This window comes from Natrix helvetica, assembly GCF_964273705.1.
Source record: "Natrix helvetica genome assembly, chromosome: 15".
Classification (NCBI taxonomy): domain Eukaryota; kingdom Metazoa; phylum Chordata; class Lepidosauria; order Squamata; family Natricidae; genus Natrix; species Natrix helvetica.
Genome location: NC_138565.1, coordinates 9,909,202 through 9,936,305, shown reverse-complemented (window position 1 = coordinate 9,936,305; position 27,104 = coordinate 9,909,202). Strand labels below are relative to the sequence as shown.

The 27,104-nt window shown below is 48.5% G+C and overlaps 1 protein-coding gene across 3 annotated transcripts in view; it reads right to left on the bottom strand.

The window, feature by feature from the left end:
* Window positions 1–5,598: 5,598 nt before the first annotated feature.
* The window catches only part of NOTCH1 (notch receptor 1), a 111,174-nt gene continuing 89,668 nt past the window's right edge, over window positions 5,599–27,104 (bottom strand). For all 3 annotated transcript variants that reach the window (XM_081967464.1, XM_081967465.1, XM_081967463.1), the window contains 10 exons: window positions 26,536–27,104; window positions 23,094–23,519; window positions 21,431–21,579; window positions 18,362–18,578; window positions 16,458–16,548; window positions 15,037–15,196; window positions 12,507–12,802; window positions 11,601–11,748; window positions 11,413–11,510; window positions 5,599–10,301 (listed from right to left, as the gene is read on the bottom strand). In XM_081967464.1, coding sequence (XP_081823590.1) covers window positions 8,901–10,301; window positions 11,413–11,510; window positions 11,601–11,748; window positions 12,507–12,802; window positions 15,037–15,196; window positions 16,458–16,548; window positions 18,362–18,578; window positions 21,431–21,579; window positions 23,094–23,519; window positions 26,536–27,104 — 3,555 coding nt within the window. In that variant the 3' untranslated portion in view covers window positions 5,599–8,900. The remainder of the gene's footprint in view (window positions 10,302–11,412; window positions 11,511–11,600; window positions 11,749–12,506; window positions 12,803–15,036; window positions 15,197–16,457; window positions 16,549–18,361; window positions 18,579–21,430; window positions 21,580–23,093; window positions 23,520–26,535) is intronic.

The following is a 27,104-nucleotide window of genomic DNA, read 5'->3' as shown; positions in this document are numbered from 1 at the left end:
GGAGACTCCTGCGCTAGCAAATGGAGGCAGAACGAGGCAAAAGAGGACCCTGGATGTTTCCCTGGTGACAGAAGAGCAGAAATATTTGGAAGGACCTTGGAGGGTCTTCTAGTGCAAGGGGGAGACCCTAAATACAGTTGTAAGTCGAGGACTTAGGGTCTCCCCTAAATACACTAGGGGAGACTAGACACTAAACAAACTGACTTACAACAGTTTGTTTGCTGTCTAGATTCTCAGTCATCCAGGTCATGGATGTCTCAAAGGTGCTTTTTCAGGAGGCAACTGGACTTTCTGTTTTTTTTTTCTTTTGAAGACGTTTCACTTCTCAGAAGCTTCTTCAGCTCTGACTGGATGGTGGGGAATGAAGGATTTATATCCCTTGCAGACAGATCGTCACTGGCCTCCTTCCATTCTCCATTATCCTGTCAGAGCTGAAGAAGCTTGTTGTGTGAGACGTGAAATGTCTTCAAATAAAAGAGCAAAGTCCAGTTGTCTCTTGAAAAAAGCACCTTTGGGACAACCAGGACCTCTGGATGACAGAGAATCTCTATAGACTTTTAGCTATGCAATTTGGGATGGACACCCTTGAATGGGTGGAAGTAGGAATGGATTTCCAGAGGAAAAATTGCAGACTACATTTGCACCACTCAGGTGACCCTGAGGACACCTGGGATAAACCTCCAAGCGGCCTCAACGTTCCTCTAAAAGGATGCAAAGGACCAGCTGTCTGCAAAGAACATAAATCCTTCCATTCCCCACTATCCAGTCAGAACTGAAGAAGCTTCTTGGATGAGAACTTAAATGTCTTCAAAAGAAAAACAATAAAGTCCAGTTGCCTCTTGAAAAAAAGCAGCTTTGAGACAATCACGACTTTGGATGACGGAGAATCTCTACAGACTTCAGCTACACAATTTGGGATGAACTCCCTTGGAATGGGGTGGGAGGAGGAATGGATTTTCAGAGGAAAAATTGCAGACTACAGGAACCATTTGCACCACTCAGGTGACCCTCCTGAGGACGCAGAGAAAACTTCCAAGTAGCCTCTAGGATGCAAATGACCAGCTGTCTGCAAGGAATATAAATCCTTTCATTGCAGATCATCCAGTCAGAGCAGAAGAAGCATCTTGGATGAGAATCAAAACATCTTTAAAGAAAAAACAAGAAAATCCAGTTGCCTCCTGAAAAAAACACCTCCTGGAATTCATTTACTACCGTTCAAAGAAGAAGGACTAGAGGGGACATGATAGCAGTGTTCCAATATCTCAGGGGTTGCCACAAAGAAGAGGGAGTCAAACTATTCTCCAAGGCATCTGAGGGTTCAACAAGAAGCAATGGGTTGAAACTAATCAAGGAGAGAAGCAACTTAGAACTGAGGAGAAATTTCCTGACAGTTAGAACAATTAATCAGTGGAACAGAAGTTGCCTCCAGAAGTTGTGAATGCCCCAACACTGGAAGTCTTTAAGAAGATGTTGGATAGCCATCTGTCTGAAACGGTATAGGGTTTCCTGCCTAGGCAGGGGGTTGGACTAGAAGGCCTCCAAGGTCCCTTCCAACTCTGCTATTGTATTGTATTGTATTGTAAAGTTACAAGGGCACTGAGAAATGTGACTTTTTTTCATACTTCCGACCACTGTAGCCTCCCTGTGGTCATGTGATCAAAATTCAGACACTTGGCAACTGACTCGTATTTATGACGGTTGCAGCGTCCCAGGGTCACGCGATCCCCTTTGTGAACTTCTGAAGAGCAAAATCAATGGGGAAGCCGGATTGACTTAACAATCGTGTTACTAACTTAACTGGGGCAAGAAAAGTTGTAAAATGGGGCAAAATTCACTTAAATGTGTCACTTAACAACAGAAATTTGGGGCTCAGTTGTAAGTTGAGGACTGCCCGTACCATTCCGGAGAAAGGGATCTCCAGTCTCTTCTTGAAAACCTCCAGTGATGATAATGTCCGTAGCAAACAGCGTTACGGTTTGATGTATCATTTGTACTTTTACTTTAATTCAAAAGAAGATATACGTAAGAGGGGCTTGACCTGACATCTTGAATGGTCAGAAAAGAATTGATTTTTACAGATTAACATAGTTGGAAGGGATCCTGGAGGTCATCTAGTCCAACCCCCTGCCCAAACATGAGACCCTATGCCATTTCTGACAGATGGCAGTCCAGTTTCTTCTTGAAAGCCTCCAGTGATGAAGCTCCCACAACATCTGAAGGCAACTTCTGTTCCATGGATGGATTGTTCTCACTGTCAGAAAATTCCTCCTTATTTCCAGGTTAAATCTCTCTTTGGTCAGTTTCCATCCATTATTCCTCGTCTGGCCTTTGGGTGCTTTGGAGAATAGCTTGACCTCTTTCTCTTCTCTTGGGCAGCCCCTCAAATATTGGAAAACTGCTCTCCTGTCTCCCCTGGTCCTTCTCTTCCCTAGACTAGCCAGGCCCAGTTCTTGCAACTGTTCATCGTATATTTGAGCCTCCAGTCCCCTCATCATCCTGGTTGCTCTTCTCTGCACTATTTCTAGAGTCTCAACATCTTTTTTATAGTCTGGTGACCGAAACTGGATGCAGTGAGGAATTGAATTGAATTGATTTGGAATTGGAATTAGAATTGAATTGAAGTTTGATTGAATTAGATGAATTGAATTGAATTGTTTATTTGGCCAAGTCTGATTAGACACACAAGAAATTTGTCTCAGGTGCAGAAGTTCTAAGTGAACATGCAAAGCAACAGATTAGTGATAATTATAATACCAGTAAGGGGGGGAGGGAGTATAGAAGATAATAAGGATAAATGATAATACCTGTTCTAACATAGTGAAACATGGACACTAACCTTGCAATTGATACAAAAGCTATGAGTGGCGCAAAGAGCCATGGAAAAATCCACGCTGGGCATCATCACAAGACAAGATAGAAAGGACATCCTATACAGAACAAACAAAATTAAAGCAGATCATCAAGAGAGTAAAAGAATGAAAATGGAAACGGGCTGGTCACATAGCAAGAGGAAGTGATGGCAGGTGGACCGAGGTGGTGATAGAATAGATCCCACTTGATAAAAAGAGACCTAAAACAAGATGGATTGACGAAATCAGCATGTATGGCAGGCCCAATTGGCAAAAGCTCGGGACCAAATTGGTTGGAAACATGCGGAAGAGGCCTTCATCCTGCAGTGGATAGACCACGGCTAAAATGATGATGAAATATCATACTACAGCCATATTGCATGTGTATACACAGACACTACACAGCACTGTGAGAGTTCAGAGGTTCAGATTCTAATTAGAATTAGAATCAGCAGAATGATGGCATATGGGGGGATGGACAGACAACCGTCCCTGTTGTTTTAAACGGGCAATTGAAAATCTGCCAAAGTCTTCACTTCTTTTGAGCCCAGTACTCTTCAACATCTTCATCAATGATTTGGATGAGGGAATAAATGGGGAACTCATCAAATTTGCAAATGACACCAAGCTGGCAGGAATAGCCAACACTCCAGAAGATAGGCTTAAGATACAGAAGGATCTTGACAAACTTGAACATTGGGCACTATCTAATAAAATGACATTTTATGGTGAAAAAAGAGTAAGGTTCTACATTTAGGCAACAAAAACGAAATGCACAGGTACAGTATAGGTGGTACCGTGCTCAATAGTAGTAACTGAGAGGGATCTTGGAGTCCTAGTGGACAACCATTTAAATAGGAGCCAGCCATGTGCAGCAGCTGCCAAAAAAGCCAACGCAGTCCTAGGCTGCATCAACAGAGGGAGAGAATCAAGATCACGTGAAGTGTTAATACCACTTTATAAGGCCTTGGTAAGGCCACACTTGGAATACTGCATTCAGTTCTGGTCGCCATGATGTAGAAAAAATGTGGAGACTCTAGAAAGAGTGCAGAGAAGAGCAACAAAGATGATTAGGGGACTGGAGGCTGAAACATATGAAGAACGGTTGCAGGAACTGGGTATGTTTAGCTTAAGAGAAAGAAGGACTAGGGGAGACATGATAGCATTGTTCCAATATCTCAGGAGTTGCCACAAAGAAGAGGGAGTCAAACTATTCTCCAAGGCACCTGAGGGTAGAACAAGAAGCAATGGGTGGAAACTAATCAAGGAGAGAAGCAACTTAGAACTGAGGAGAAACTTCCTGACAGAACAATTAATCAGTGGAACAGCTTCCCTCCAGAAGTTGTGAATGCTCCAACCCTGGAAGTCTTTAAGATGTTGGATAGCCATCTGTCTGAAATGGTATAGGGCTTCCTGCCTAGACAGGGGGCTCGACTAGAAGACCTCCAAGGCCCCTTCCAACTCTGCTATTGTATTATTGATGAGGCTGGATAGAAACCCCTGCTTTAGGAAAACATCTGTTTCGTTTAATTTTTGCTTTATAGTTTCTTACTTTAGACTCGGGAGTACTCAAGGTTGCAACACTTCATGGGTCCGATTTCTCTGCCTCCTTGGTCACCTTCAGAGGTGATATTCAATAGTGAAAATCGTGGGTGGGAAATGCCATCCTATTTAGGCATGTTTTTGAGGCTGGGTGCATGTGTGGGAGGCAAGCGTGTGCCCATGAACTGGTGGTAACAAAATGTGAAACCCACCACTGGTCACCTTATTGAATTTGGCCTTTAGGGTCAAATCAAATCTTAATATTACCTATGTTATAGGTAATTACCTATGGCTTTGTAACTTTCAGAATATTAGGCTGGACTGGAAAATTAATGAGGGTGCTTATGGTACACAATTTTGTATTGCTGTAATTAAAAAAATGACATGGCTGTATCTGTAAAAGTACCAGGAATTGATTTTTAATAAACATGCGAATTGATTTCCCTTTCGTTTCCCAGGGTCAAAAGATCCAATTGTCCTTTGGAGGAAAACCACTGGTTTTTAGTAGCTGGGGACTTTTCCAAAAAAAAGATTACATTTACTTGCGATTCCCCCCCCCCCCGGAAGATATTAAAAGAGTCTGATGCATTTGGACCAGATTAAGTTCCAGTTTGCATGCCTGAAGTGCTGAAGTCACCACTCCATTTTGCAGGTAAGCTGGTGGGATGATTTTTAAGATCAGTTTCATTTTCCTAACTACTTCTTTCTTCCCCCAACTTTCTTCCTCCATGGTTAAGTTTTCTGGAAACTAGAAAGGGCGTAGTACCTCGGTAGAACTTGGGTCAACCTGATTAAAGATATTACCTTAACGAGCTCTCACAATCAACAGAGAGGAATAATGTTTGTCTTACGTAAAATGCTTTTAAGGATTTCAGTGGTGCAGTGGCCTACAGGTGGAGCTCTTGCATTACAATCGGGAGGCTGTGAGTTCAATCCTAGGTAGAGGCAGATATTTCTCTCTCTGGGCAGGATGGGAATTATCTGCTGAATATAACACCGCATTGGCGACAGGAAGGGCATCCGGCCAGTAAACGCCCAGCTCCATTCAGTTACCCAGACTCCACCCCGCAAGGGATTACGGGGTCATTAAAAGACGATGAGTGCTTTTAAGGATTTCCTGAGCCCCTCCAGTGTTGGAAAAGACTCCGTGCATTTCCTCCAGTGAATTAAGCTATCTAACCTGAAAGAAAAGCAAGACCACGACCGACACTTCTGAATGCCTACTGACATTGTTTATTGCAAATCATGTAACAAAATAAAATTAAAGGCATCGTTTTTTGCAAACTACACTTTTGCATGGGTTTTTTTTAATTACAAGTTTGTTTGTTTTTAATCTCCCACATCTCTGACATAAACTACAGTCTAATTTATAAAACGTAAAAAGATTTGACACCAAGAGGCGGGTGTTAAAAACCACTCATCGTAGAGACGTGCCAGCACTTTCCTGTATCCTAAGGGTGAGGAGGTCTCCAGGGGTCTTCGGAGCAAAAAAAGGGGAACCGTGGGGGGTGATCAGATTCCCCAAAAGAAGGCTCCAGTGTGTTCAACATCCGAAGCGTGAAGAGCATTTTCCCCAGGATTACAGTTCATAAACATGTGTACCATCTTGCCCAAAGATGCCAATGCAGTTATAGGCCAGTCCTACCTGGGCATCTCAGAGGATGTTCCTTTGAAGGCAATTCTCAACTTACGACTACAATTGGGACTGGGATAGCTTCCATCCCTAAAGCGAGGTGCTCATTGAGTTATATCCAATTTTACTGCTTTTCTTGCCACCGTCATTAAGCAAATCCATCTTTCCCCCACTGACGTGTGGGAAGGCCGCAAATAGTGACATTGCAACCATCCATCCACATGTGCTGGTTGCAAAGTGCCTGAATTTTGTTCACCGAACTGCTGCGATTTTCAGCAAGCGTGAGGCTGTGAGTCTCACACTTACTGTGAGTTTTGAACGGTTAATCGACTAACGACAAAATCCGAGGCTTTCGTGCAGCATTTACTCCAAAGGACCCAAGCCCAGGTTTGCAACCTTGCCGGCTGAGCCTGTTTCATTCCCCCACCTTGAGCAATATTTTTCAAAAAAAAAACCCACCAGTGCAATGCTTTCTTTCGTAGATTTTTTAAACAAAATCCAGCCATATCGTTTTAGGTAAAAAAAACAACAACCAAAAAAGACTCCATATTTACAAAACATTAGCTTTGCCATAGGCGCATACTGTATATATATATATATTTGTATACAAATTCAGCTGCTGCTCCACTTGTCCAGCCCGCCTAGCTCCCCGTTCTCTAAAAAGAAAATAATACAACCATCGCAAAAACAAGAGGTGCCAATCCTAAACAGCAGGAGGCTGAAGGTCAAAAACTTGCTTTCTGATGGCGATTCTGTCCTGGGAATTAGCAGGATTCCCGCAAATCGAATGCAGGGATGTCAGCTTTCTGGAATTGGGTAGGAAGCTGATCAACGGTGGTCAAGCTGTGATGAGGTTTTGCTAAGCCACCTCCTAGGGGTTTCAACAGGGGCTCCTTCCAGCTGCCAGCCTGCTAAGGACAACCCCCTGCCCGCCGCCTACCCCTCTGGAAACCCCAAATTTGAAGTCTTTTCCAGCCCCCTCCAACTCTATTGAGGGATACAACACAGATTTGAGATCATCTTTAATCCACACGGACTACAGCTTCAAGACACTGATCTAGCTTCATTTTCTCTCTAGAGTGCCTGTCTCTAGAAGGGGGGGACGGGACCCAAAGATGCTTTTAAAAAAAAGGCCACCAGACTTGGTTTTTCCTTGAAAACGTTTCGCTTCTCACCGGAGAAGCTTCCTCAGGGCCAATGCATGCATTCCTACTAAGGAAGCAGAATTGAAGAAGCTTCTTGGATGAGCAGCGAAACGTCTTCAAGGAAAAACAAAGTCCAGTTGCTTTTTTTGGGGGGTGGGAAGCACCTTTGGGACAGCCATGGCCAGGATGAATGAGAACCTCTGGAGACGTTCAACCCATGGGAAGTCTCATTCCCAAACTCCCTTAACTTTTCCCAACCTGGGGACTTCCTAAACTCTGGGTCAACCCCCAGCCATTGCCCGAGAGAAGGCAAAGTAATGGAAAGTCCAGGAAAGAGATTCCCAATCTTCCCTTCTTATGGAAAGTCACCTCCTTCTCTTGAAGGGTTCTAGGCGACGCATGGCCAACGTGTCTTGCTCCCATGCGGGAGTCCCACGGAGATGACAAGACTGCCTTGGCCAACAGACCTTCAAACTTTCTTCATACTTATCTCAACATCTTTCCTTCTTTCCTTTGTCTGACTCAGGATCACAAGTGCCGTGTGTTAAAAAAAGACAGGGCATGATTTTCTTACTCCACCCTCGACCCAGGGGCAGATTTTTCACCCCCTTTCCTTTCAACGTTTGCAAGAAACAGGGCCCCTCTCTGTGGGGTGGGCGAGAGGGGAGAAGCCTCTGGAAACCCCTTGCAGCTTAAAACCTCCGATCCTGGTTTTTGATCATAGGCAGATTTAAAATAAATAAAACATTCAGCTTTCATGCAAAAAAAAAAGATGGATAAAAAGTATGTAATACTGAAACTTTAATACAAAGATTCACGCTGCGTATTATCCGTGTTTCTCCGCCTTGGACTTCCACCCCAGGCAGCGTGCTTTAAGATGGGTGGAATTCAGCTTGAATTGGTTTTGACACACCTTAATAAAATTTGCCAGGGCTGAGAAACACGGCCCTATTTCAATCTTTCCCACATCCTTGGGCTGCGCAAGGGTGTATCGGATACTCGTTCCCCGAATCCCCACCTGCCATGGTGGGCTAGGAATTTTGGGAGGGGAATCTAAGACATTTAGAAGCCCCCAGTTGTAGAAAGCCAATATGTCTATGCATCTATATATCACCAACCCCCAGGGAATATTTTAAAGCGCTCTTTAAAAATAAACCATCATCTTATATTTAAATTATTTTTCCTCATATAGGTACATTTTTTTTAAAGAAACAAAATTGCCCCTCTCCCTTTTTTTATTCTGTTTTTTTAAAAATGAACAGGAAAACATATATCCTGATCAATAAATACGGGTCGTTTTACTCTTATGGGTTTTTGCTTATTGCTTTACAGAAGAATCTTTCTCTAGGCCCAAAAAAATAAAAATAAAGCATGATACAAATGTTTGTTGTTGTTGTTGTTGTTGTTGTTTTTTAAAAAAATGTCAATTTTAAAAAGTCCCCATTCCTAGATTGATTTTTTTTTTCTATTTCTTGGAATAGTAAATGCAGCCCATGAAATTCTTAACAGAACATATAAATAAAAAAAATGGCAGTGTTTTCACATAAAAGAAAAAATAGTACATAAATAAATACTAAAAAATAAAGGAGGAAAGATGCAGTGACGTTTCCAACTTACGATGTATGCAAAAATATTTTTTTTTAAAAAAAAGGAAGGAAAAAAAGGGAACTCCTCCAGTTCAGCCAAGGGGCTCCGTCCATCTCACAGGGCCGCTTAGGCGCCCCCTCCCCTTCACTTGAAAGCTTCCAGGATGCGTCCCACCTGGGGCTGCACGCTGGTGGGCGGGCTCGAGATCCCTTCCGACCAATCCGAGACGTTGGAATGGGGGGAGGAGCTTGACCACTGATCCGGCGACTCCGGCGAGGGCGTGAGGAAGGGGTGGTCGGGCACCTGGAGCGGGTGGCTGGGGGTGTGGTCCATGGGGGAGGGGTAGCTGTGCTGGGAAGGCGGGGTCAGGAACTGGGGGGTGGTCAGGGCCTGGGACAGGCCGGGGGGCAGGGAAGTCGCCAGCACCTGGGTGTCCTGTGGAAGGATGGCGTGGACAGCCAGGGCGCTGCTACTCATTGGCTGCTGCTGCAACTCCGCCTGGCTCAGCTCGTTCCCGAGGAAGCTGGCCCCCACTTGGGGGGCAGTGTTCGTGGCCCCGCCGTGGCCTTGCGGTGGGGGCTGCTGCTGTTGCTGCTGCTGCTGCTGAGGTTGCAGCAAGTGTGGCTGGGAGTGGGTGGGCAGAAGGCCCCCGGGGACCGCCTGGTAGGTCATCATGGGAGCCAGAGGGGCGCCGGAGAGGCTGCTGTGCAGGGGCGCCAGCAACCCGTGGGGCATGCCCTGGCTGGCCGGGTGGGTGCCCTGCGGAAGGGCGCTCCTCAGAGGGTTGTATTGCCCGGGCACCAGGCTGTTCTGCAGGCAGTTCAGCCAATCGCACTGGCTCCCGCTGACGGCGAAGTTGAGGGAGGCTCTTCCCAGGAGGGCGCTGGCGCTGGAGACGGGCAGGTGGGAGAGGCGAGGGGGCCCCGGCTCGTAGGGCTGCATCTGGCCGGCCCCCAGGCCCAGATCCGCCTTGCTGACCAGGTTGAGTTGGCTGGCGCTGAGGTGGGAGTCCGGCATGCCCTGCAGGTGGTTGAGGGGCATGGAAGGGGAGGCCTGGAAGGGGGAGGTCATCAGGGGAGGGGAGGCCACGTCCGACAGGTAGCCGTGCGGGGACTCCAGGGAGTCGACCGGTGAGAGGACGCCGGAGCCGTCCAGCAAGCAGCCCTTGACCTCCTGCGACTTCTTCCGGGGGGCCTTCAGCCCCTTCGGCTCCTTCCCGTTGCAGCTCAGCCCTTTGGCGCTGGGCTTCCGGGCCTTCTTGCCCTGCAGGCCAGGCTTCAGGTTGCCCAGGTAGCCGCTGGGTGAGCAGAGTGGCGGGGAGAGGGTAGGGCCCCCCAGAGGCCCCCCGTTGTGCAAGGCCGGGCTCCGCACCAGATTGTACTCGTCCAGGAGGCGGACGATGTCGTGGTGCAGGCGCTCCTGGGCGACGTCCCGGGGCAGGCGGTCCATGTGATCCGTGATGTCCCGGTTGGCGTAGCTGTCCAGCAGGACTTTGGCCGTTTCGTAGCTGCCTTCTTTGGCCGCCAGGAACAAGGGGGTCTCGTCCTAAAACACAGGAAAGCGGGACTTCAGACCCCTCTCCAGAACCCTGACTAGAACTCCCCACCGTCCTGTCTCTATTCTGGTGCGTTAATCACTCTACCAAAGTGACTTTCTATTGCTTGGGTACATTTGAGAATAGGGAACAGAAGAGAACAGGATTGGATTGGATTGGATTGGATTGGATGGGAAGGGAAGGGAAGAGAAGAGAAGAGAGACTGGGAAGGGAAGAGAAGAGAGAATGGAAGGGAAGGGAAGGGAAGAGAAGAAAGAGAAGAGAGAATGGAAGGGAAGGGAAGAGAAGAGAAGAAGAGAGAATGGAAGGGGAGGGAAGAGAAGAAAGAATGGAAGAGAAGAGAAGGGAAGGGAAGAGAGAATAGAAGAGAAGGGAAGGGAAGAGAGAATGGAAGGGAAGGGAAGAGAAGAGAAGGGAAGAGAGAAGGGAAGGGAAGAGAAGATTTAATGGAATGGAATGGAATAGAATAGGAATAGGAAGAGAAATGGAAGAGAAGAGAGGATGGAATGGAATGGGAATGGAATATGAGGGTGTCAAATTATTCTCCAAAGCACCAGAAGGCAGGACAAGAAACAATGGTTGGAAACTAATAAAAGAGAGAAGCAACTGGAATTAAGAAGAAACTTCCTAACAGTGTGGACAATTAACCAGTGGAACAGCTTGCCACCAGAAATCGTGGGAGCTCCATCACTGGAGAGATTTTAAGAAGAGACTGGACAGCCACCTGTCTGAAATGGTGTAGGCTCTCCTGCTTGAGCAGCAGGTTGGATTAAATGACCTCCAAGGTCCCTTCTACTTCTATTCCGCCCCCCCCCAGGAAGAGCAAGCAAAGAAGGAAGGCAACAAATACATTACACCCCCCCCCAATACTCATGTGACTTAAGGAGGGGGTCTTCCCGAGAGGCTTCCGGTGCCCACTTCCTGCTTTGGATTGGCCCACCTCTCTCCAGCTCATGCCCCTCCCTCCCTCTCTACCACCTGGGAGGCTCTCGGCCATTTCCCCTCCCCTCCCCAGCAATAACCTCTGTGGGGAGGTGCTGGGGCAAGAGGGAGGAAGTGAGCCAAGGCAGTCGGGGGTCTCTCGCAGGACCTCCCACTGACCTTGTTGTTCTGCATGTCCTTGTTGGCACCGTTCTTCAGCAGCGCCAGGGCAGCGTCCACGTTGTTCACGGCGGCAGCCCAGTGCAGGGCCGACTTCCCTGGAGGGGGAAAAGGGAGACGGTAAGCAGGCCGTTCCGCAGCCCCCCTTTGGCAGGCCGCTCAGGGGCAGCTCGGGGACCCACAGCTACCTAGGTCATCCACAGCATTCACATCAGCATGGCAGCTGATGAGATCTTCCAGCATGCCTTCCACCGCCAAGCGGGCAGCCAAAATCAGAGGAGTGGTCCCGTCGTGCATGCGGGCATCCAGGTCAGTGGCCCTGTTCCGGATCAGGATCTGTCATGGGGGAGGGAAGAAACACCCCGGTTAACGGATAGCTGAAAGGACTGAGAGGTAAACGGCCCACCTCACCCCAGCTTTTGTGGGAGGGAGGGCAGAGACGTCAGTCGTGGCCCGCCAGTGGAGCTGGCAGCAGATTCGGACAGTGAGGAGGTTGGGGAGGAACCTGGGCCAGTCCTGGAGTCTGGGGGAGGCTCTGAGGAGGGCTCTGTGTCGGAGGCAGAGATGAGGCCAGGGCCGTCTGATAGTTATCAGCTGCCTTCGGAGTCAGACATCAGTGGGGCAGAAGAGCAGCTGGAGCCTGTTCCCAGTGTGCGCATGCGCAGAGCTGCTCAGAAATTAAGGTCTACTTGGGAGTAAAGTCACAGGTGGACGGTGAACGGCCCCTCCCATAGGGAATAAAAGAAGAGCGAAAGGGGAGGGGGCTTTTGCAGGAAACAATTTGTTCGTTAGATGTTTCAGGAGTCTGTAGATCTGTCCATGAATCTCAGAGACTCTGTGCCCAATCTTTCCTCGCACAGCACCTCATTTGGAAAAAATATTTAACATGGCAGCTTTCCAAGACAGATAAGGTCCGTGGTCATAAATACTCCTTTGAAAGACTGCTTGCCAGGCCTTGGCTGAATGGGAATGAGAGGAATTCACATTCGTTGAATAAAAGGGGTTTTGTTGAGACCAGGACTCTGCCTCCTGCTTTTTGGGGAAGCCGAGGTCAGAACAACAGCTGCCAGTTTGAGACTCTGCGCCATCCTCACCTGAAAAACGCCCTGAGCATCTGCAGACACAGCTGCGTGGAGGGGAGTCTTGCCCATGTGGTCCTGGACGTTGGCGTCGGCGCTGGCTTCCAGCAGCCTCTTGGCCGCGTCCGAGCGGGCGTAACGGGCGGCCAGGTGAAGAGCCGTCTCCCCCGTGCGATCCGTTTGGCTGTGCAGGTTAGCTCCCTGGTAGATGAAATCCGAAATGACGGCCGGGGTGTCCTCCTCTTCCTCACTGTTGCCCGTCTCCAGCCCTCCGCCGCTGCAGGAGGCGATCATCAGGGGGGTGAATCCATCTGAAAAGGCAGGAAGAGGGAACCGTCAACCAAAGAGCCAAAGAACCAAAGAGGGACAAGCCGGCTGGGGAATCTGGGAGTTGAAGTCCACAGATGGTGAGCAACGAGGGTGACATCAGACCATGTTTCCCCGAAAGTAAGACAGGGTCTTATTTTCTTTTGACCCCTGAAATAAGCACTGGGCCTTTTTTCCGGGGTGGTCTTATTATTTTCGAGGTGCAGGAGGCGGCGAGCGTGGTCACCTCTAGGGCTGCTGCTGTGAAGCCTGCAGTCAAATTCCTTTCAGGATCTTTGGCCTGCCACTCTCTCTCTCTTTACTATGCGGTTTCATTAGTGGGGTAATTGGGAGGGGGAATAGTAAGGAGTAGAATTGTAGAATGTGTTGTTGTCAAAATAAAACATTCCTTTCTAGAAGCCCAAGGTCGTCCTTTGTCTCTGCACCTGACCAGAACTGGATGGGTGGAAATGCCAGCGTGGCAGAGGAAGATTGGACCGTGTGATGGACTTGTGGGTGTGGGGACAAGAACATGAACTTTCAACTGGGTGGGAATCCCAGGAAGCTTTCAGATTTGGGTTTTCCACAGATGTGCCAACATGTCTCGCTTAATAAATTGGAAGTTTAAGGAAAGATCTGCCTGATTTAATTCTGGATGATATTTGGAACACTGGAATTTCCACCCATCCAGTTCCGGTGAGGGTTGGATTGCTGGACAAAGAATGTGGGATTTTTCTTTTTCTACAGGCTGACAGCAGCAAGAATTCTTTATGTGCAGAAATGGAAAGAGATATTACTCCCCGAAATGGAAGGGAGGCTGGGTGGAAGAGGCGGATATGGGCAAATCAACTCTTTTAGTAATAAAAAAAATAAGACATCTATTCTTCTTCCCGCTTAGAAACTCCTTCTGGACTTTGAAAGTTTGACTTTAGGATGTTCTGATCAGATAGATTTGTTGTTATAGAAATGGCTAGTATACGCTAAGTATGGAAAAATTAAAAAGTTGAGGCTTTGACATTTTTATTCTGCTGGGCTGAAAAAAGTTGGCCGTTGCCACTTCGTTATTCTTTCCCTCCTTCCCCGTTTCCCTGCTGTCTTTATCTTCATTTGGATTGTGTTTTATGAAATGCAGCATCGTGAGGCCAGAACCTGGAAATAACATTGTACACGGCACAAAATGGTTCGGCTGAGATCTGCATGCGTGGGACAGATTGGGGTAGATGGTAAAGGTGACACCGAAATATAATTTTATGTCACTTTATTCCATTTCACATAATTATGTATTAATTTATATCGTTATCTTATCCGATAACAATGCTATTTTACCCTACTCTTTAGATTGTTTGTATAGGATTCCATTGGTGACATGTGTTTGAACCTCCTGCTTTGATATGGCCTCTAGCTGTGGGGATGAGCCTAGGTGGCCACAGGTGGAACGCATAGCCCTCTCCGCAGGCACGAGAGCCGTCACCCAACTCAGCTCCACCGTGCACGCAGGCGCACCTCCCGCCCACCAGCTGATTTTCAGGTCTCTGCCCTGCATGTGGGGGAGGCGGAGAGGGAGCACAGGGACGTGCAGCGTGTCCCTTCACTCCCCATTTTTGGTTTCAGGATGTCACTACGTTATTTGGTTTGTCTACTTTGAGCTTCTATTATGAGTTATACTGTAGAGAAGTTTTTCTTATCTGACAATGATTTACTGCGCATGCTTCTTAACTTTCCAGAGACTTCTTTACTTTCTTTCTTCTGTTCGTCTGCCAAGAAGGTGGGCGACAAACTGCTCTTGCCAAAATGTAACAATTAGATAGATTCGTTTATTTTCTTATTTTCATATTAAAAGTTTTGTTTTCATTAGGACTTGTTACTGGATCTTACTTTCGCTTCTTGAAGATATGCTGTTTGGAAAGCTGTCGGTCTAAGACCTCGTTAGCTCAGGGTGAAATTTTTCCCCTGGCAACACAGGAGGCTTCAGGGAGGCACATGCAAAGGGGGGTTAGGCACATTGCATTGTGGATGTGGGCACGCAAGGACAAAAAGGCCAGACATCACTGGCCTGTAGGCTAATCAATAAAGCTGTAAAAAAAACCTATGAAATGCAACCAAACAAGAGCCAGGGGTGGGGCCACCTGGAGTTTGGGGAAGGGGGGGAAAATCTTTTCCAGAATCCAGGTTATGGCCTGGATCTTGCAGTCGCCCGTCATTCACTCGTGCGCCAAAAGCCCAACGGTTCACACCCTACCTGGGCCTCGAACGTTGACGTCCATGCAGTCGGCGTCAATCTCCCCCTGGGGAGGGGTGGGGGCCATGGAGGAAATGCGCAAGTCGGCTGCGTCCAGGTGCTGCTGCGTCCACTGCCGGTGGTCAGTCTGGTCATCGGGCAGCATGACCTGTTCCTCCCCCTGGGAAGAGAGGGGGGGGGGGAGAAGTCAGGGGTAGATCCACCCACCAGGGCTGCCTCCGTTCCCCTGTCCTGCAAAACACTCGTTCTCAGAGGAAGGCCAACGTGGAGCTACGCCTTTGGAGATTCGAACCTATTACTTAGACGTTGGCTTTGTGGCCCGACATCTAGGGGGAAAACTGGAGAAGGAAGGGGACAGAGGAGGAGAAAGAAAAAGAAGAATCACAGGGTCGAAGAAGTGGTTTTGGGATGTTTGAAATCGATCCATAAAGCTGTGGTACCCCATGACTATATATGTATACTTTCTTGTTCTATTTCTTTAAAATAAAGGAGGAAGATATATGTTAAAATTAAATATGTATATTGAAAAGGAATTATAAATGCCATCAACAGAAAATGGAGCTCGCTCAGAAGCTGAAATACACCAAGTAAATGAGATGAAGAATGGAAAGTAGAGGAGAGAGGTAAGGGAAGAAGAGAGGGATAGGAGAGAGGGCAAGTGGGTGGGAAGAGGAGGAGAGAAAGGAGGAGTGGAAAGAGGAGAGAGGAAGGGGAAGTAGAGAAGGATGACAGAGGGAAGAAAGGAGGTAGGGAGGGGGAGGAGAGAGGGAGAAGAAAGTGATGGATAAGGCACAAATATGGTGTATGGAGAGCAGAAGAGCAAGTAATCGTAATTGGGCTAAGATGAATTGATGTAAACATTTAATAATACAATATGATGTTAGCAATATATGTAATAGCATGCATGTGGTTATTTGTTATGAAAATAAAAAATAATCTTTTTTTTTTTAAAAAAAGCTGCAGATGCAGATGTTCAGAGAGCTTCCTGAAACTATTCATCTTGCAGAAGGATGGACTTGCTAGCCTGCGTTGAGAGAGAAACTTTTGGCCGGCGCTCCTTATAAAGGAATCTTTGAATTAACTACAGGGGGTTTGTGGTGTTTGGGGAGCTGGGTCTGCAGAAAATGGGGCAGAGAGCTGCACCACGGAAGGGGGGGGGGTCCTTTAAGCAATCGGTGAAGAATTAGCAAGAATTAATCGGGCTCCAGTGTCGTTCTTGGTTGAGTTTTAGTAAGGCGGGGACGGCGTTAGTCACTGCATTAAGCTGTAATATATATCACAGGCGAATTGCACGCTGCTTCTATGAAATTCTTGTCTTCTTTGACAGAAATCCCAAGTGCCCAAAATCCAAACTGAATGAGAAGCAGAGAGAAAGGAAAAAAACAATCTGGCCAGAAGCTAAGCATCCCTGGGGAGCTTACTCGGAATTTCTTGGTGTGGAGTGCCTCTTCGTCTTCCCACTCGTTCTGGTTGTCGTCCATCAGAGTCCCATTCGAAGCGTTTTTCAGGGGTCTGGAGGACAAAGGGTTGGGGGAAACAGCGGGGGCAAGAAAGGGGCAAGGAATTAAATCCACAGGGGGAAAACAGTCGGCCGACAAATGGCAATTGCTGTCCACAAAACAAAGTGGAGTAAAGACGACTAGACAAACTAAATAAAAAGACCTCTTCCCATTATTCTAGCATTTCGACCATGCCGGGGGTGTGACCCCCCCACCCACCCACTTCCTAAAATTCAGTAGTTTTGGAGACTTTCTATGGAAGTCAAACTAAGTTTTTTTAAAAAATAGCAAGGAATTAAAATGAATGTCAGACTTTCTAGAAATGGAACGGTTTGGGCGATGCGCTTGTGTATATTCTCAGTTTGTTACACAAAATCGGTCTATTTGGTCTAACACTGAATGCTCCCTCCAGAGTTATGAGCTGGAGAATAAAAAGGTTTCCTTCATCACCTTCCACAAATTGACCCTTTTGGGGATCTTGTAAAAAGTTTTTATCTCCTTTTAAAAAAAAAACAACCTTGCTTTTAAAAAATGTACTATCGTTGGATGATTTTTTTCCCAGGAGAACGTACTAAAATACCTAACATAAAATGCACGTCGGCTGTCTTACGAATGGGGCTCAGGTGTTAAAAATATCAAATAATATACGTGCTTCTGTAGACACTTAAAAAAGAGAGAAGCTAATGTGGAGAGCCTGAGAGAACCATAAAATATAACCCATTACTTTGCCACCTGCGATCATTCTTGAATGGAAAGCTGAAGTCTACTTTAGAAGCCAGTGAAAATAAAGCTGAGATGTTTGAGCCCACCCATATTCAGACCTCCTGAAATTTACGCATGACACCCCCACTGAGAGGAAATGAAGTCAAAGCAAAGCACAATCAATGATAGACCCACACACCGCTTCCAACAGATGCCCTCCACCCAGGGCCAAGAAGGCGGCCTCGGTGTATTTCCTACAATTTGTCCCGCAGAGGGGCACAAAACTATTACTGCTCTCTATTTCCCCTGGGTTGAAAAAAGGAAGCCAAAATGCCAAATGCCTGGAAACGTCACGTAAATAACATAATATTTTATTATTATTTCTTTGATAAGGTGTTTTTAATGTCCTTGTAAGCGGCCTTGAGCGCGGGTGGCCGGCAATGTAAAATTTCTAAATAAATAAACAAAAGATCTGTCCCAGCTGAGTTTCTCTTTTGCTAAGTGGAAGTCAAAGCTGGCATGGCGCAAACATGGAAAAAAATCCCACCACGGTGAATTCCTTTCAACATGCTAAATTGGGGTTAATCAGCCACCGCTGCCGTGCTCCCTTCACGTGCTTTTTAAAAAAAAATTCTCTAAACAAATCAACCCCCATCCCTCTTCAGCCCCATTGGGACAAGAGTTAGAGGATCCCCGCTATGCTATTTGCGGGAAACAGACAGAGAGCGAATGATCGGTCAAAGGATCGGGTCCCAAGATCCAGTGGCATAGCGTGGGGGGTGCAGGGGGGGCGGCCGCACCGGGCGCAACATCTGGGGGGGGCGCGCTCGCACTTGCAGCTCTCTGCCCCTGCCTGGATCACTCACTCTCTCTCACTGCAGTGCTGGCTGCGAATCCGATCCGAGCCGCCGGGTCGTCGCCCACTGTGCTTAGGGGGTAAGGGTTTCTTTAACTAATCTAGTGGAAGAGACTCGAGTGCTAAAATCCATGGGTTAGGGGGCGCAAATTACTTGCCTTGCCCCGGGTGCTGACAACCCACGCTACGCCACTGCCAAGATCCCAACCTCTGTCTCAAGATCCCTGCAAGGGGAAAGATGGGGGGGAGGGGAGGGGGGAGTACTCACTTCAGCCCCACGGAATCCTCTCCCAGTGGCTCCCGGCGCTTCTTCTTACTGGATTCGGTCACTTTGAAGCCTTCAGGAAACCAGAGCTGCCCATGTTCCCTGCGCCGCTTGCGACTTGCCAAAACACCGATGCCAATGCAGCAGAGCAGGAAGAGGGAAGGTACCACCACATACATAGGATACCACTGGCTGCTCCTGGGGGAATCTGCCGTTTCACCTGGGATGCAAAAAGCCAGGAGGAACGGGATGAGACGAAGAGAAGGTGCACCCCAGCAGGAGGACGGGCGAACTGAAGTCCAAGCAGACCCACCGCTCGTCCCCCCCCTCCCTATCCAGCTCCCCAGGAGGAGGAAGGGGAGGAGGAGGAGGAGGAGGAAGAGGAGGAGGAGGAGAAGGGGAAGAAAAAAACAGCTTTCATTCCTTTAGGAGAAAAAGGATTAGCTCATTTCAAATCATTGGATCCACATTGAGCGGTTAAGTCCAAAGGATTGAGGAGGATTTGAGAGGCGCTCACTTCAGCTCTTCACATGTCACGGATCGATTACAAGGTCTGGGACAGCTTCACCACCACCCCCCCAAATTCCCTCCCTCCCGTCCTAGCAATAATTATTTTGAAATAAATTCCGGAGGGGAGAGAAAACTTGATTTTCCGCCCCCCCCCCTCTCACAAAAGAGCAAGGGAACGGGACTTTCTTGTTAAAAGGCATCCCATTCATCGCATATAAGGGACTCTTCCCTGCAATTTTTGAGTATTTTAAAGCTTTTGGGGGGGGGCACGTTTTAGAATGGGCTTGTATGTCATACATTAGGCATGCAGGGCACATATGTGTATTTGAGGCCTGTCTTTTGACTCGAGAAGCCTATTGAGCTGCCTCTGGCGGAATTAGCCCCAAACTATAAAATCCATTATTAACTTAATCCGTTATTTTTCAACCTTGCTAATTTGAAGAACTGTGGATTTCAACTCCCAGAATTTCCCAGCTAGCATGGGCAGCGAGGGGATTCTGGGAGTTGAAGTCCGCACCTCAATGGCAATGCTGAGGAGCATTGGCCTGCCCACATTCTGTAAGATTAGAAGCCAAACAAGTTTTGTTATTGGGAAACTGGTGGGAAAATTACCCCAAATGACGCTGCTTTCACAGATTAACAAAGTTGGAAGAGACCTTATAGGGCAGCGATGGCGAATCTTTTTTGGCTCGCCTGCCATAAGTGGGGGGAGCGCAGGGGGGTCATGTGCAGGCGTACTGCACCCATAATGCAATGCGCGACCCCCCGAGTGCGCATGCGCGCACTACAGGTGCGACCCCCCCTTTTTGCATGCTTTTTTTGCCCTCCCCAGACTCCAGAGGCTTTATAGAAGTATGGGTAGGGCAAAAACAGCCTCCCCCGCCTCCCCTCCGGAAGCCCTCCGGAGGCTTCAGGGACCTTCAGGAGGCTTCCCTGAAGCCTCCGGAACAATCAAAACGACCCTCTGAGCAAACCGGAAGTCAGAGGGTGGTTTTAAGCGCTCCGAAGGCTTCAGGCACCTCCGGAGTGCAGTCAAAATGACCCTCCAAGCAAACAGGAAGTCCGTTCCCGAACTTCCGGTTTGCCCGTATGGCCATTTTTTGCACTCCGGAGGCTTCAGGGAAGCTCATGATGCCTCCGGAGGCTCTTTTCGCCCTCCCCAGGCTCCTATAAAGCCTCTGGAGCCTGGGGAGGGCGAAAAATGGCTTTAAAAAAGGGTGAACTCAGCTGGCCAGCGCCTCGCGTGCCCTGACAAATGGCTCCGCGTGCCATAGGTTCGCCATCACTGTTATAGGTCATCTAGACCAACCCCCCGCTCAAGCAAGAGATCCTACGCTACTTCTGACAAATGGCAGTCCAATCTCTTCACTCCTTTTCTCCAGAGTTTTGACAAATGTAGGAGGGTGAAAAGGTTTTATTTTCCCCACCAGGTCAATTACAGGCAAGTCCTCGACTTATGGCCGTAGGTTTAATAATGGTCCAAAGTTACAACGGCCTTGGATAAAGCGACTTCCCGCACTTACGACCATCGCAACATCCCTGGGGTCACGTGATCACAATTTGGTCCCTTGGTAACCAGCTGGTATTATGACTGGCGCGACATTCTGTGTTCAATTTCAGGCCAAAAGCCTCCGTTGGGTTGCTTCATCACAGCCTGTTTCGCTTAATGACAGCGTGATTCGCTTAACAATGGTGGTGATTCACTCGACAACCTTCCTAGAATGAGGCACGCAACTTGGCTCGTGACCGCAGCAATTTAGGAAAGAAATTGTGGTTGTACGTTTAGAGAGGGGAAAGAATTGGTGTGGGTTTTGTTGCCTAGTCTGGAAATAAACCATCACCAGCCAAAACTCCCAAGAGAAAACAACGGCAATTTTATTTACTGCTTTGCAAAGAGTACAGGCACGCACAGGTACAGTGTACACACCTTAAATCATCAATATCTTTGCCTTATGTTCCCTAGTGCCGTTACAAATTTACCTCTCACCTTTTCCTGATTGGGGTCACAATCTCCCTCCCTCCCTAGGCTCAGTGGCTTTCAAGGCCAGTCCCAGAAGGGATGGTAAACAGAGCCTGCTTTTGCTGTGGCCTGTTGGCCGCCGGCCCCTCCAGCAGCCGAATCAGAGGAGGAGGAGGAGGAGGAGGAGACATGGGAGTGAAGGTCAGCATCAAGGCAACCTGAGAGCTCCAAGGGGGAAGAGGGAATGGAGCTGGCAGAGGGAGAGAGAGAGAGGCAGAGGGGAACCTGGGCCGTCTGTCAGCCCCTAGATGGAGAGTCAACAGTCCCCAGGCCTGGAGGTGGCTGACGAGGAAGAGGAGGAACAGTTGACGCACGGATGCACAGAAGGCAGAGGAGAGGAGAGCAGTGGAAATCTATGGGCCGGTCCTTGGGACGGAAGTTACTGCTGCTAGCTCTGGGGATCAAAGGCAGGGGGTGGAGATGAATAGGTGTGATCTATTCATCTTCCATTAGCCTGTGAGATAAAACTTTTTGCTGCCGCTCCTAATAAAGGAATCTGTTAACTCCAGAGGGATTGTTGTGTTTGGGTCAGAATATCTTACTTTTCACAGCTTCGATCTTGTAGGGAATGTCCAAGTTGCCGCTGGAGGCCAAGGCGCCCAGGAATGCCGCTACGTCGTTGGTGCTTTGGAAGCACTGGGAAGAGGCCTGGATGCACTGGCGGTTGTCGATTTCCAGGTGAACGATGGACCTGCAGGTTTGGGGAAGGGAGAATGTGCAGACATAAGCGGGACCATTCCGGTGGGAAGGAGGAGTGGTGCAATTTGCCCAGAGGTGGAGCTCTTGCCTCACAAGCAGGAGGCTTGTGAATTTGATCCTAGGTAGAGGCAGATATTTCTCTCTCTGGGCACGTTGAGAATATATCTGCAGAATATAACACCGCATTGGCAACGGGGAGGGCATCGGGCCAGTAAACGCTCTGCTAGCTCCATTCCGTTGCCCCGACTCCACCCCGCAAGGGATTACAGGGCCGTTAAATAATGATGATTCCAGCTGGAAGGAGACCTCTCGGCCCTTCAGCGCAAGGACTTGGTGCGAATCCAACTGCGGCCTGGCCCAGCTTTGCCAGACTTACAACAGTTCGTTTACTGGCCGTTCAAAGTCGCGTGATTAAAATGCAGGCACATGGTAGCCGGCGTGGTTCATATTTATGACGGTCGCACACTGTCCTGGGGTCACGTGATCCCTTTGGCCATTTTCTAACAAGCAAAGTCAAAAGGAAGGCCAGGTTCATTTAACAAACATCCTACTCATTCAACAACTGCTGTGATTGACTTAACAACTGCAGCATGAAAGGACATCAAATGGGGCAAAACTCACTTAACATCCTAGCTTAGCAATAGAAATTTGGGGCTTAATTCTGGCCGTAAGTCGAGGATCAAATGGGTTGTGCTGAGTAAGAGGTATTCAGCCCCGGCCCTTGGGCTTTTCTCCTTGGATGTCCCCACGGGGGCTTTTTCAGGAGGCAACTGGACTTTCTGGTTTTCCTTTGAAGTTGTTTCACTTCTCACCCAAGAAGCTTCTTCAGCTCTGACAGGATAGTGGGGGGAAGGGAAGGATTTATACTCCTTGCAGACAGAACTGGTCATTTGCATCATTTTAGAGGGTCATTGAGGCCACTTGGAGGTTTCTCTGTGTCCTCGGGGCCACCTGAGTGGTGCAAATGGTTTCTGTAGTCTGCAATTTTTCCCTCTGTTCCTTCTCCCACCCCATTCCAAGGGTCTTCATCCCAAATTGTGTAGCTAAAAGTCTGTAGAGATTCCTGTAGCCATGTAGATAAACCTCCAAGTGGCCTCAAGGACCCTCTAAAAAGGATGCAAACGACCAGCTCTCTGCAAGGAGTATAAATCCTTCCATTTCCCCACTGCTCTGTGGGGAAGGCGGAGCTGAAGAAGCTTCTTGGATGGGAAACGAAACGTCTTCAAAAGAAAAAAACACACAAGGAAGTCCAGCTGCCTCTTGAAAAAAAGCCCCTGGATGACTGAGAACCTGTACAGAATTCTCCTTGGATATTCTCAGAATATTCTTCTCTCTGGTCCCAACTTCTGTTCACCCCAACTGATCCGACCAGCTAGCTTTGTCCTTCCAAATGGGCAGGGGACACACAACGCAAAGTCCCTCAACGCTTTATGCCTGGGTCTCAATGACCTCTAAATACACACACACGCACACACGCTGTAGTCGCCTCAGTTCACTCCTGCTTACCCGTAGATTTCCACCTGGTCCAGCTCCCTCTTTGGCCTCCGGCTGAGCCTCGCGTGGACGGCTTCCTTCACGGTGAGCACCATTTCAGACACGTCCGCCCAGCCGCCCAGCGACCTCCTGATGCGGTGCTTCTTCAGTTCTTCCGGATTCCCAAAATACGGGAAGATCATGGGCTCTCCCTTGGCGTCCCTCTTGAAGACCACGTTGGTGTGCAGGACCCGGCTGAGCTCCCGCAGGAAGTTCAGCGAGTTGTTCCTCAGGATGTCGGGGCTGATCAGCACCACCAGCACCAGGGTGCCGTCAGCCAGCCTCTCGGGCACATGGTTGGCGCAGTCGAGGCCGTCCCATTCGCACTCGGCGCTGTTGCAGCCCTTGTCACAGTTGCCGTCGGAAAAGTGGTCCTTGCAGTACTGGTCATAGAGAGGGCTGCCAAGATGGAGGGAGAAACAAGTGAGGCCCACGGGACCCTTTCAAGGTCAGAGGTCATCTGGGCACACCTAGGCCGTCTGCTGTCACACCCGAGGAGAGGAGAATGGAAGTGGAGGAGAACAGAATTAGAGTAGAGAAGAGTAGAATAGAATAGAATGCAGAATAGAATAGAGTAGAGTAGAATAGAGTAGAATAGAATGCAGAAAAGAGTGCAGAATAGAATAGAATAGAGTAGAGTAGAATAGAATAGAATGTAGAATAGAGTAGAATAACAGAGTTGGAAGGGACCTTGGAGGTCTTCTAGTCCAGCCTAGACAGAAAACCCTACAACACTACAGACAAATTGTTCCTCTATCCTGGTCCTATTAGATCTCTCAGCGGCTTTTGATACCATCGACCATGGTATCCTTCTGCGCCGGCTGGAGGGGATGGGAGTCGGAGGCACCGTGTTACGGTGGTTCGACTCTTACCTCTCTGGCCGGATGCAATATGTGTTGACAGGGGGGCAGAGATCGACCCCGAGGCCACTCTCTTGTGGGGTGCCACAGGGGTCGGTTCTCTCGCCCCTTCTGTTCAATGCATACGTGAAGCCGCTGGGGGAGATCATCCGTGGTTTTGGGGTTGAATACCATCTGTACGCTGATGATACGCAGCTGTACATTTCAACCCCAAACCACCCCAACGAGGCTGTCGCAGTGATGTCCCGGTGTCTGGAAGCCGTCGGGGTCTGGATGGGGGACAACAGACTCAAACTCAACCCCTCCAAGACTGAGTGGCTGTGGCTTCCGGCACCTCGGTTCAGCCAGCTGACTCCATCGCTGGCCATAGGGGACAAGCTACTGCCCCCTGTGGAACGGGCGCGCAATTTGGGCGTCCTCCTAGATGCCCGGCTGTCAATGGATGACCATGTGGCAGCCGTGGCAAGGGGGGCGTTCCACCAGGTTCGCCTGGTGCGCCAATTGCGCCCCCTATTTATTTTATTTATTTATTATTCATATTTATAGACCGCCCCCTCTCCCGAAAGGGACTCTCCCTACTGGACCGGGATGCCCTACGCACGGTCACTCATGCGCTGGTGACGTCTCGCCTAGATTACTGTAATGCTCTCTACATGGGGCTTCCCTTGGGATGCGCCCGGAGACTGCAGCTAGTCCAGAACGCGGCCGCGCGGGTTATCATGGGGAGGTCTAGATACTCCCACGTAACACCGCTCCTGCGCGAGCTGCACTGGCTACCTGTGGTTTTTCGGGTGCGTTTCAAGGTCCTGATTACTATCTTTAAAGCGCTCCATGGCTCAGGACCTAGTTACTTGCGGGATCGCATCCTCCCACATACATCCCTGCAGCCAATCCGCTCTCACAGGGAGGGGCTTCTCCAAGTGCCAGCGGGCGGCGCCAAGGAGTAGAGCCTTCTCTGTGATGGGCCCAACCCTCTGGAATGACCTCCCCCCCGACATTAGAACCACCTCGGACTTCCGCTCCTTCCGACAAAAATTGAAGACTCACCTGTTCCGACTAGCTGGCCTGGCATGATTATAAATGTTACATCTATGAACTCCTGGTAGTATATTCTCATCTGGTTATTTTAAGGGTAATGTTTTAGTTTTAATTGTTTTTAGGGCTCTTAGCCTCATATTTATTCTTCTGTACAGTACTCTTAATTTTAACCTCCTCCACATACATACATATATTTATAGTTCTATTTATATTTGTATTTTATCTGTGATTTATTGTGGACTGTACACCGCCCCGAGTCCCTTTTTGGGAGAGGGGGCAGTTTAGAAATGTGAATAAATAATAATAATAATAATAAATGGTTATCCAACATCTTCTTAAAAACTTTCACTGTTGGAGCATTCACAACTTCTGGAGGCAAGTTGTTCCATTGGTTCTAACTGTCAGGAAATTTATCCTTAGTTCTAAGTTGCTTCTCTCCTTGATTAGTTTCCACCCATTGCTTCTTGTTCTACCCTGAGGTGCTTTGGAGAATAGTTTGACTCCCTCTTCTTTGGGGCAACCCCTGAGATATTGGAAGACTGCTATCATGTCTCCCCTGGTCCTTCTTTTCATTAAAATAGACATACCCAGTTCCTGCAACCGTTCTTCATATGTTTTAGTCTCCAGTCCCCTAATCCTCTTTGTTGCTCTTCTCTGCACTCTTTCTAGAGTCTCCACATCTTTTCTACATCATGGTGACCAAACCTGAATGCCGTATTCCAAGTGTGGCCTTACCAAGGCCTTATAAAGTGGTATTAACACTTCACGTGATCTTGATTCCATCCCTCTGTTGATGCAGCCTAGAACTGTGTTGGCTTTTTTGGATGTTGCTGCACACGGCTGGCTCCTATTTAAATGGTTGTCCACTAGGACTCCAAAATCCCTTTCACAGTTACTACTATTGAGCAAGGTACCACCTATACTGTACCTGCACCCTGTTTCATCATCGGGGGCCAAGAAGAGGGGGGGGCCGTTTCAAAATTTGCAATGAACGCAAGGGGGTGGGAGCGCAGGACAACAAAAAAGCTTGAAACTTTTGAGTGAAAAGACAGAAAAAGATTTAAAAACCGCGGTGGGTCATACCAAGAAGCAGAAAGTTGTGATTTGATGTTAATGCCTTATTTTACTGCAACAGAGAAAGTCAGAAGTCTATGCTTCGTCTTCTTTTCTTTCCTCACTTCTCTTCCTCCCCACTCCCCAAAAGCTTTTCTATTTACTTTTTTGCATTTTACAATACTTTATAACTCTATAAAAATGTTAAACACAGAAAAGTTACAGAAAACACACAAATTGCCTCCAGAAGTTGTGAATGCTCCAATGGTAGACGTTTTTAAGAAGAGGTTGGATAACCCTTTTGTCTGAAGTGCTGTAGGGTTTCCTGCCTGAGCAGAGGGCTGGACTAGAAGACCTCCAAGGTCCCTTCCAACTCTGTTATTCTAAATCATACAAGGAAGCAAGCCCCTTTGAACCGGCTAAGCCCAGCGGAGCAGAGGAGAGGGACGCCACATGCCACTTACTTGCACTGCAGCTCTACCTTCTGGCAGTCAAAGCCGTCATAGAGGCAACCGCTGTTGTTGCACTGGACGTCGCATTTGCCGTCGTTGAAGTAGTTCCAACATTGCAGGGCCTGGGTGCAATTCTTCCAGGGGTCGTTGAAGTTGAGCGAACAGTCCCCGCCGTCCCATCCGCAGGCGTGGTTGTTGCATTTGGCGTCGCAGATCTTGTTGCCGGCTAAGCTGGGGCAGCCGGGGATTTCGCACTTCTCCTCCACCAGGGGAGGGGTGATGTCCTGGCCGGGGCCCCCCGGGAATTCGAAGTCCAGGATGTTGCAGTTGAGGCCGTTGAAGTTGACGGGGCAAAGGCAGCGGTAGTGGGGCGGCTCCGGGGTGAACTGGCAGGTGCCCTCGTTGGCACAGGGGCTGGAGTGGCACGGGCTATGCGAGGGGAACTGGCACTCGGGACCGGTGAAGCCCGGCGCGCAAAGGCACCTGGACTGCCTGGAGGTGGGAAGGCAGGTGCCGCCGTTCAGGCAGCGCAGCATCCCGCAGCTCTGCAGGTTGTTTTCACACGTGGCGCCATCCAAGCC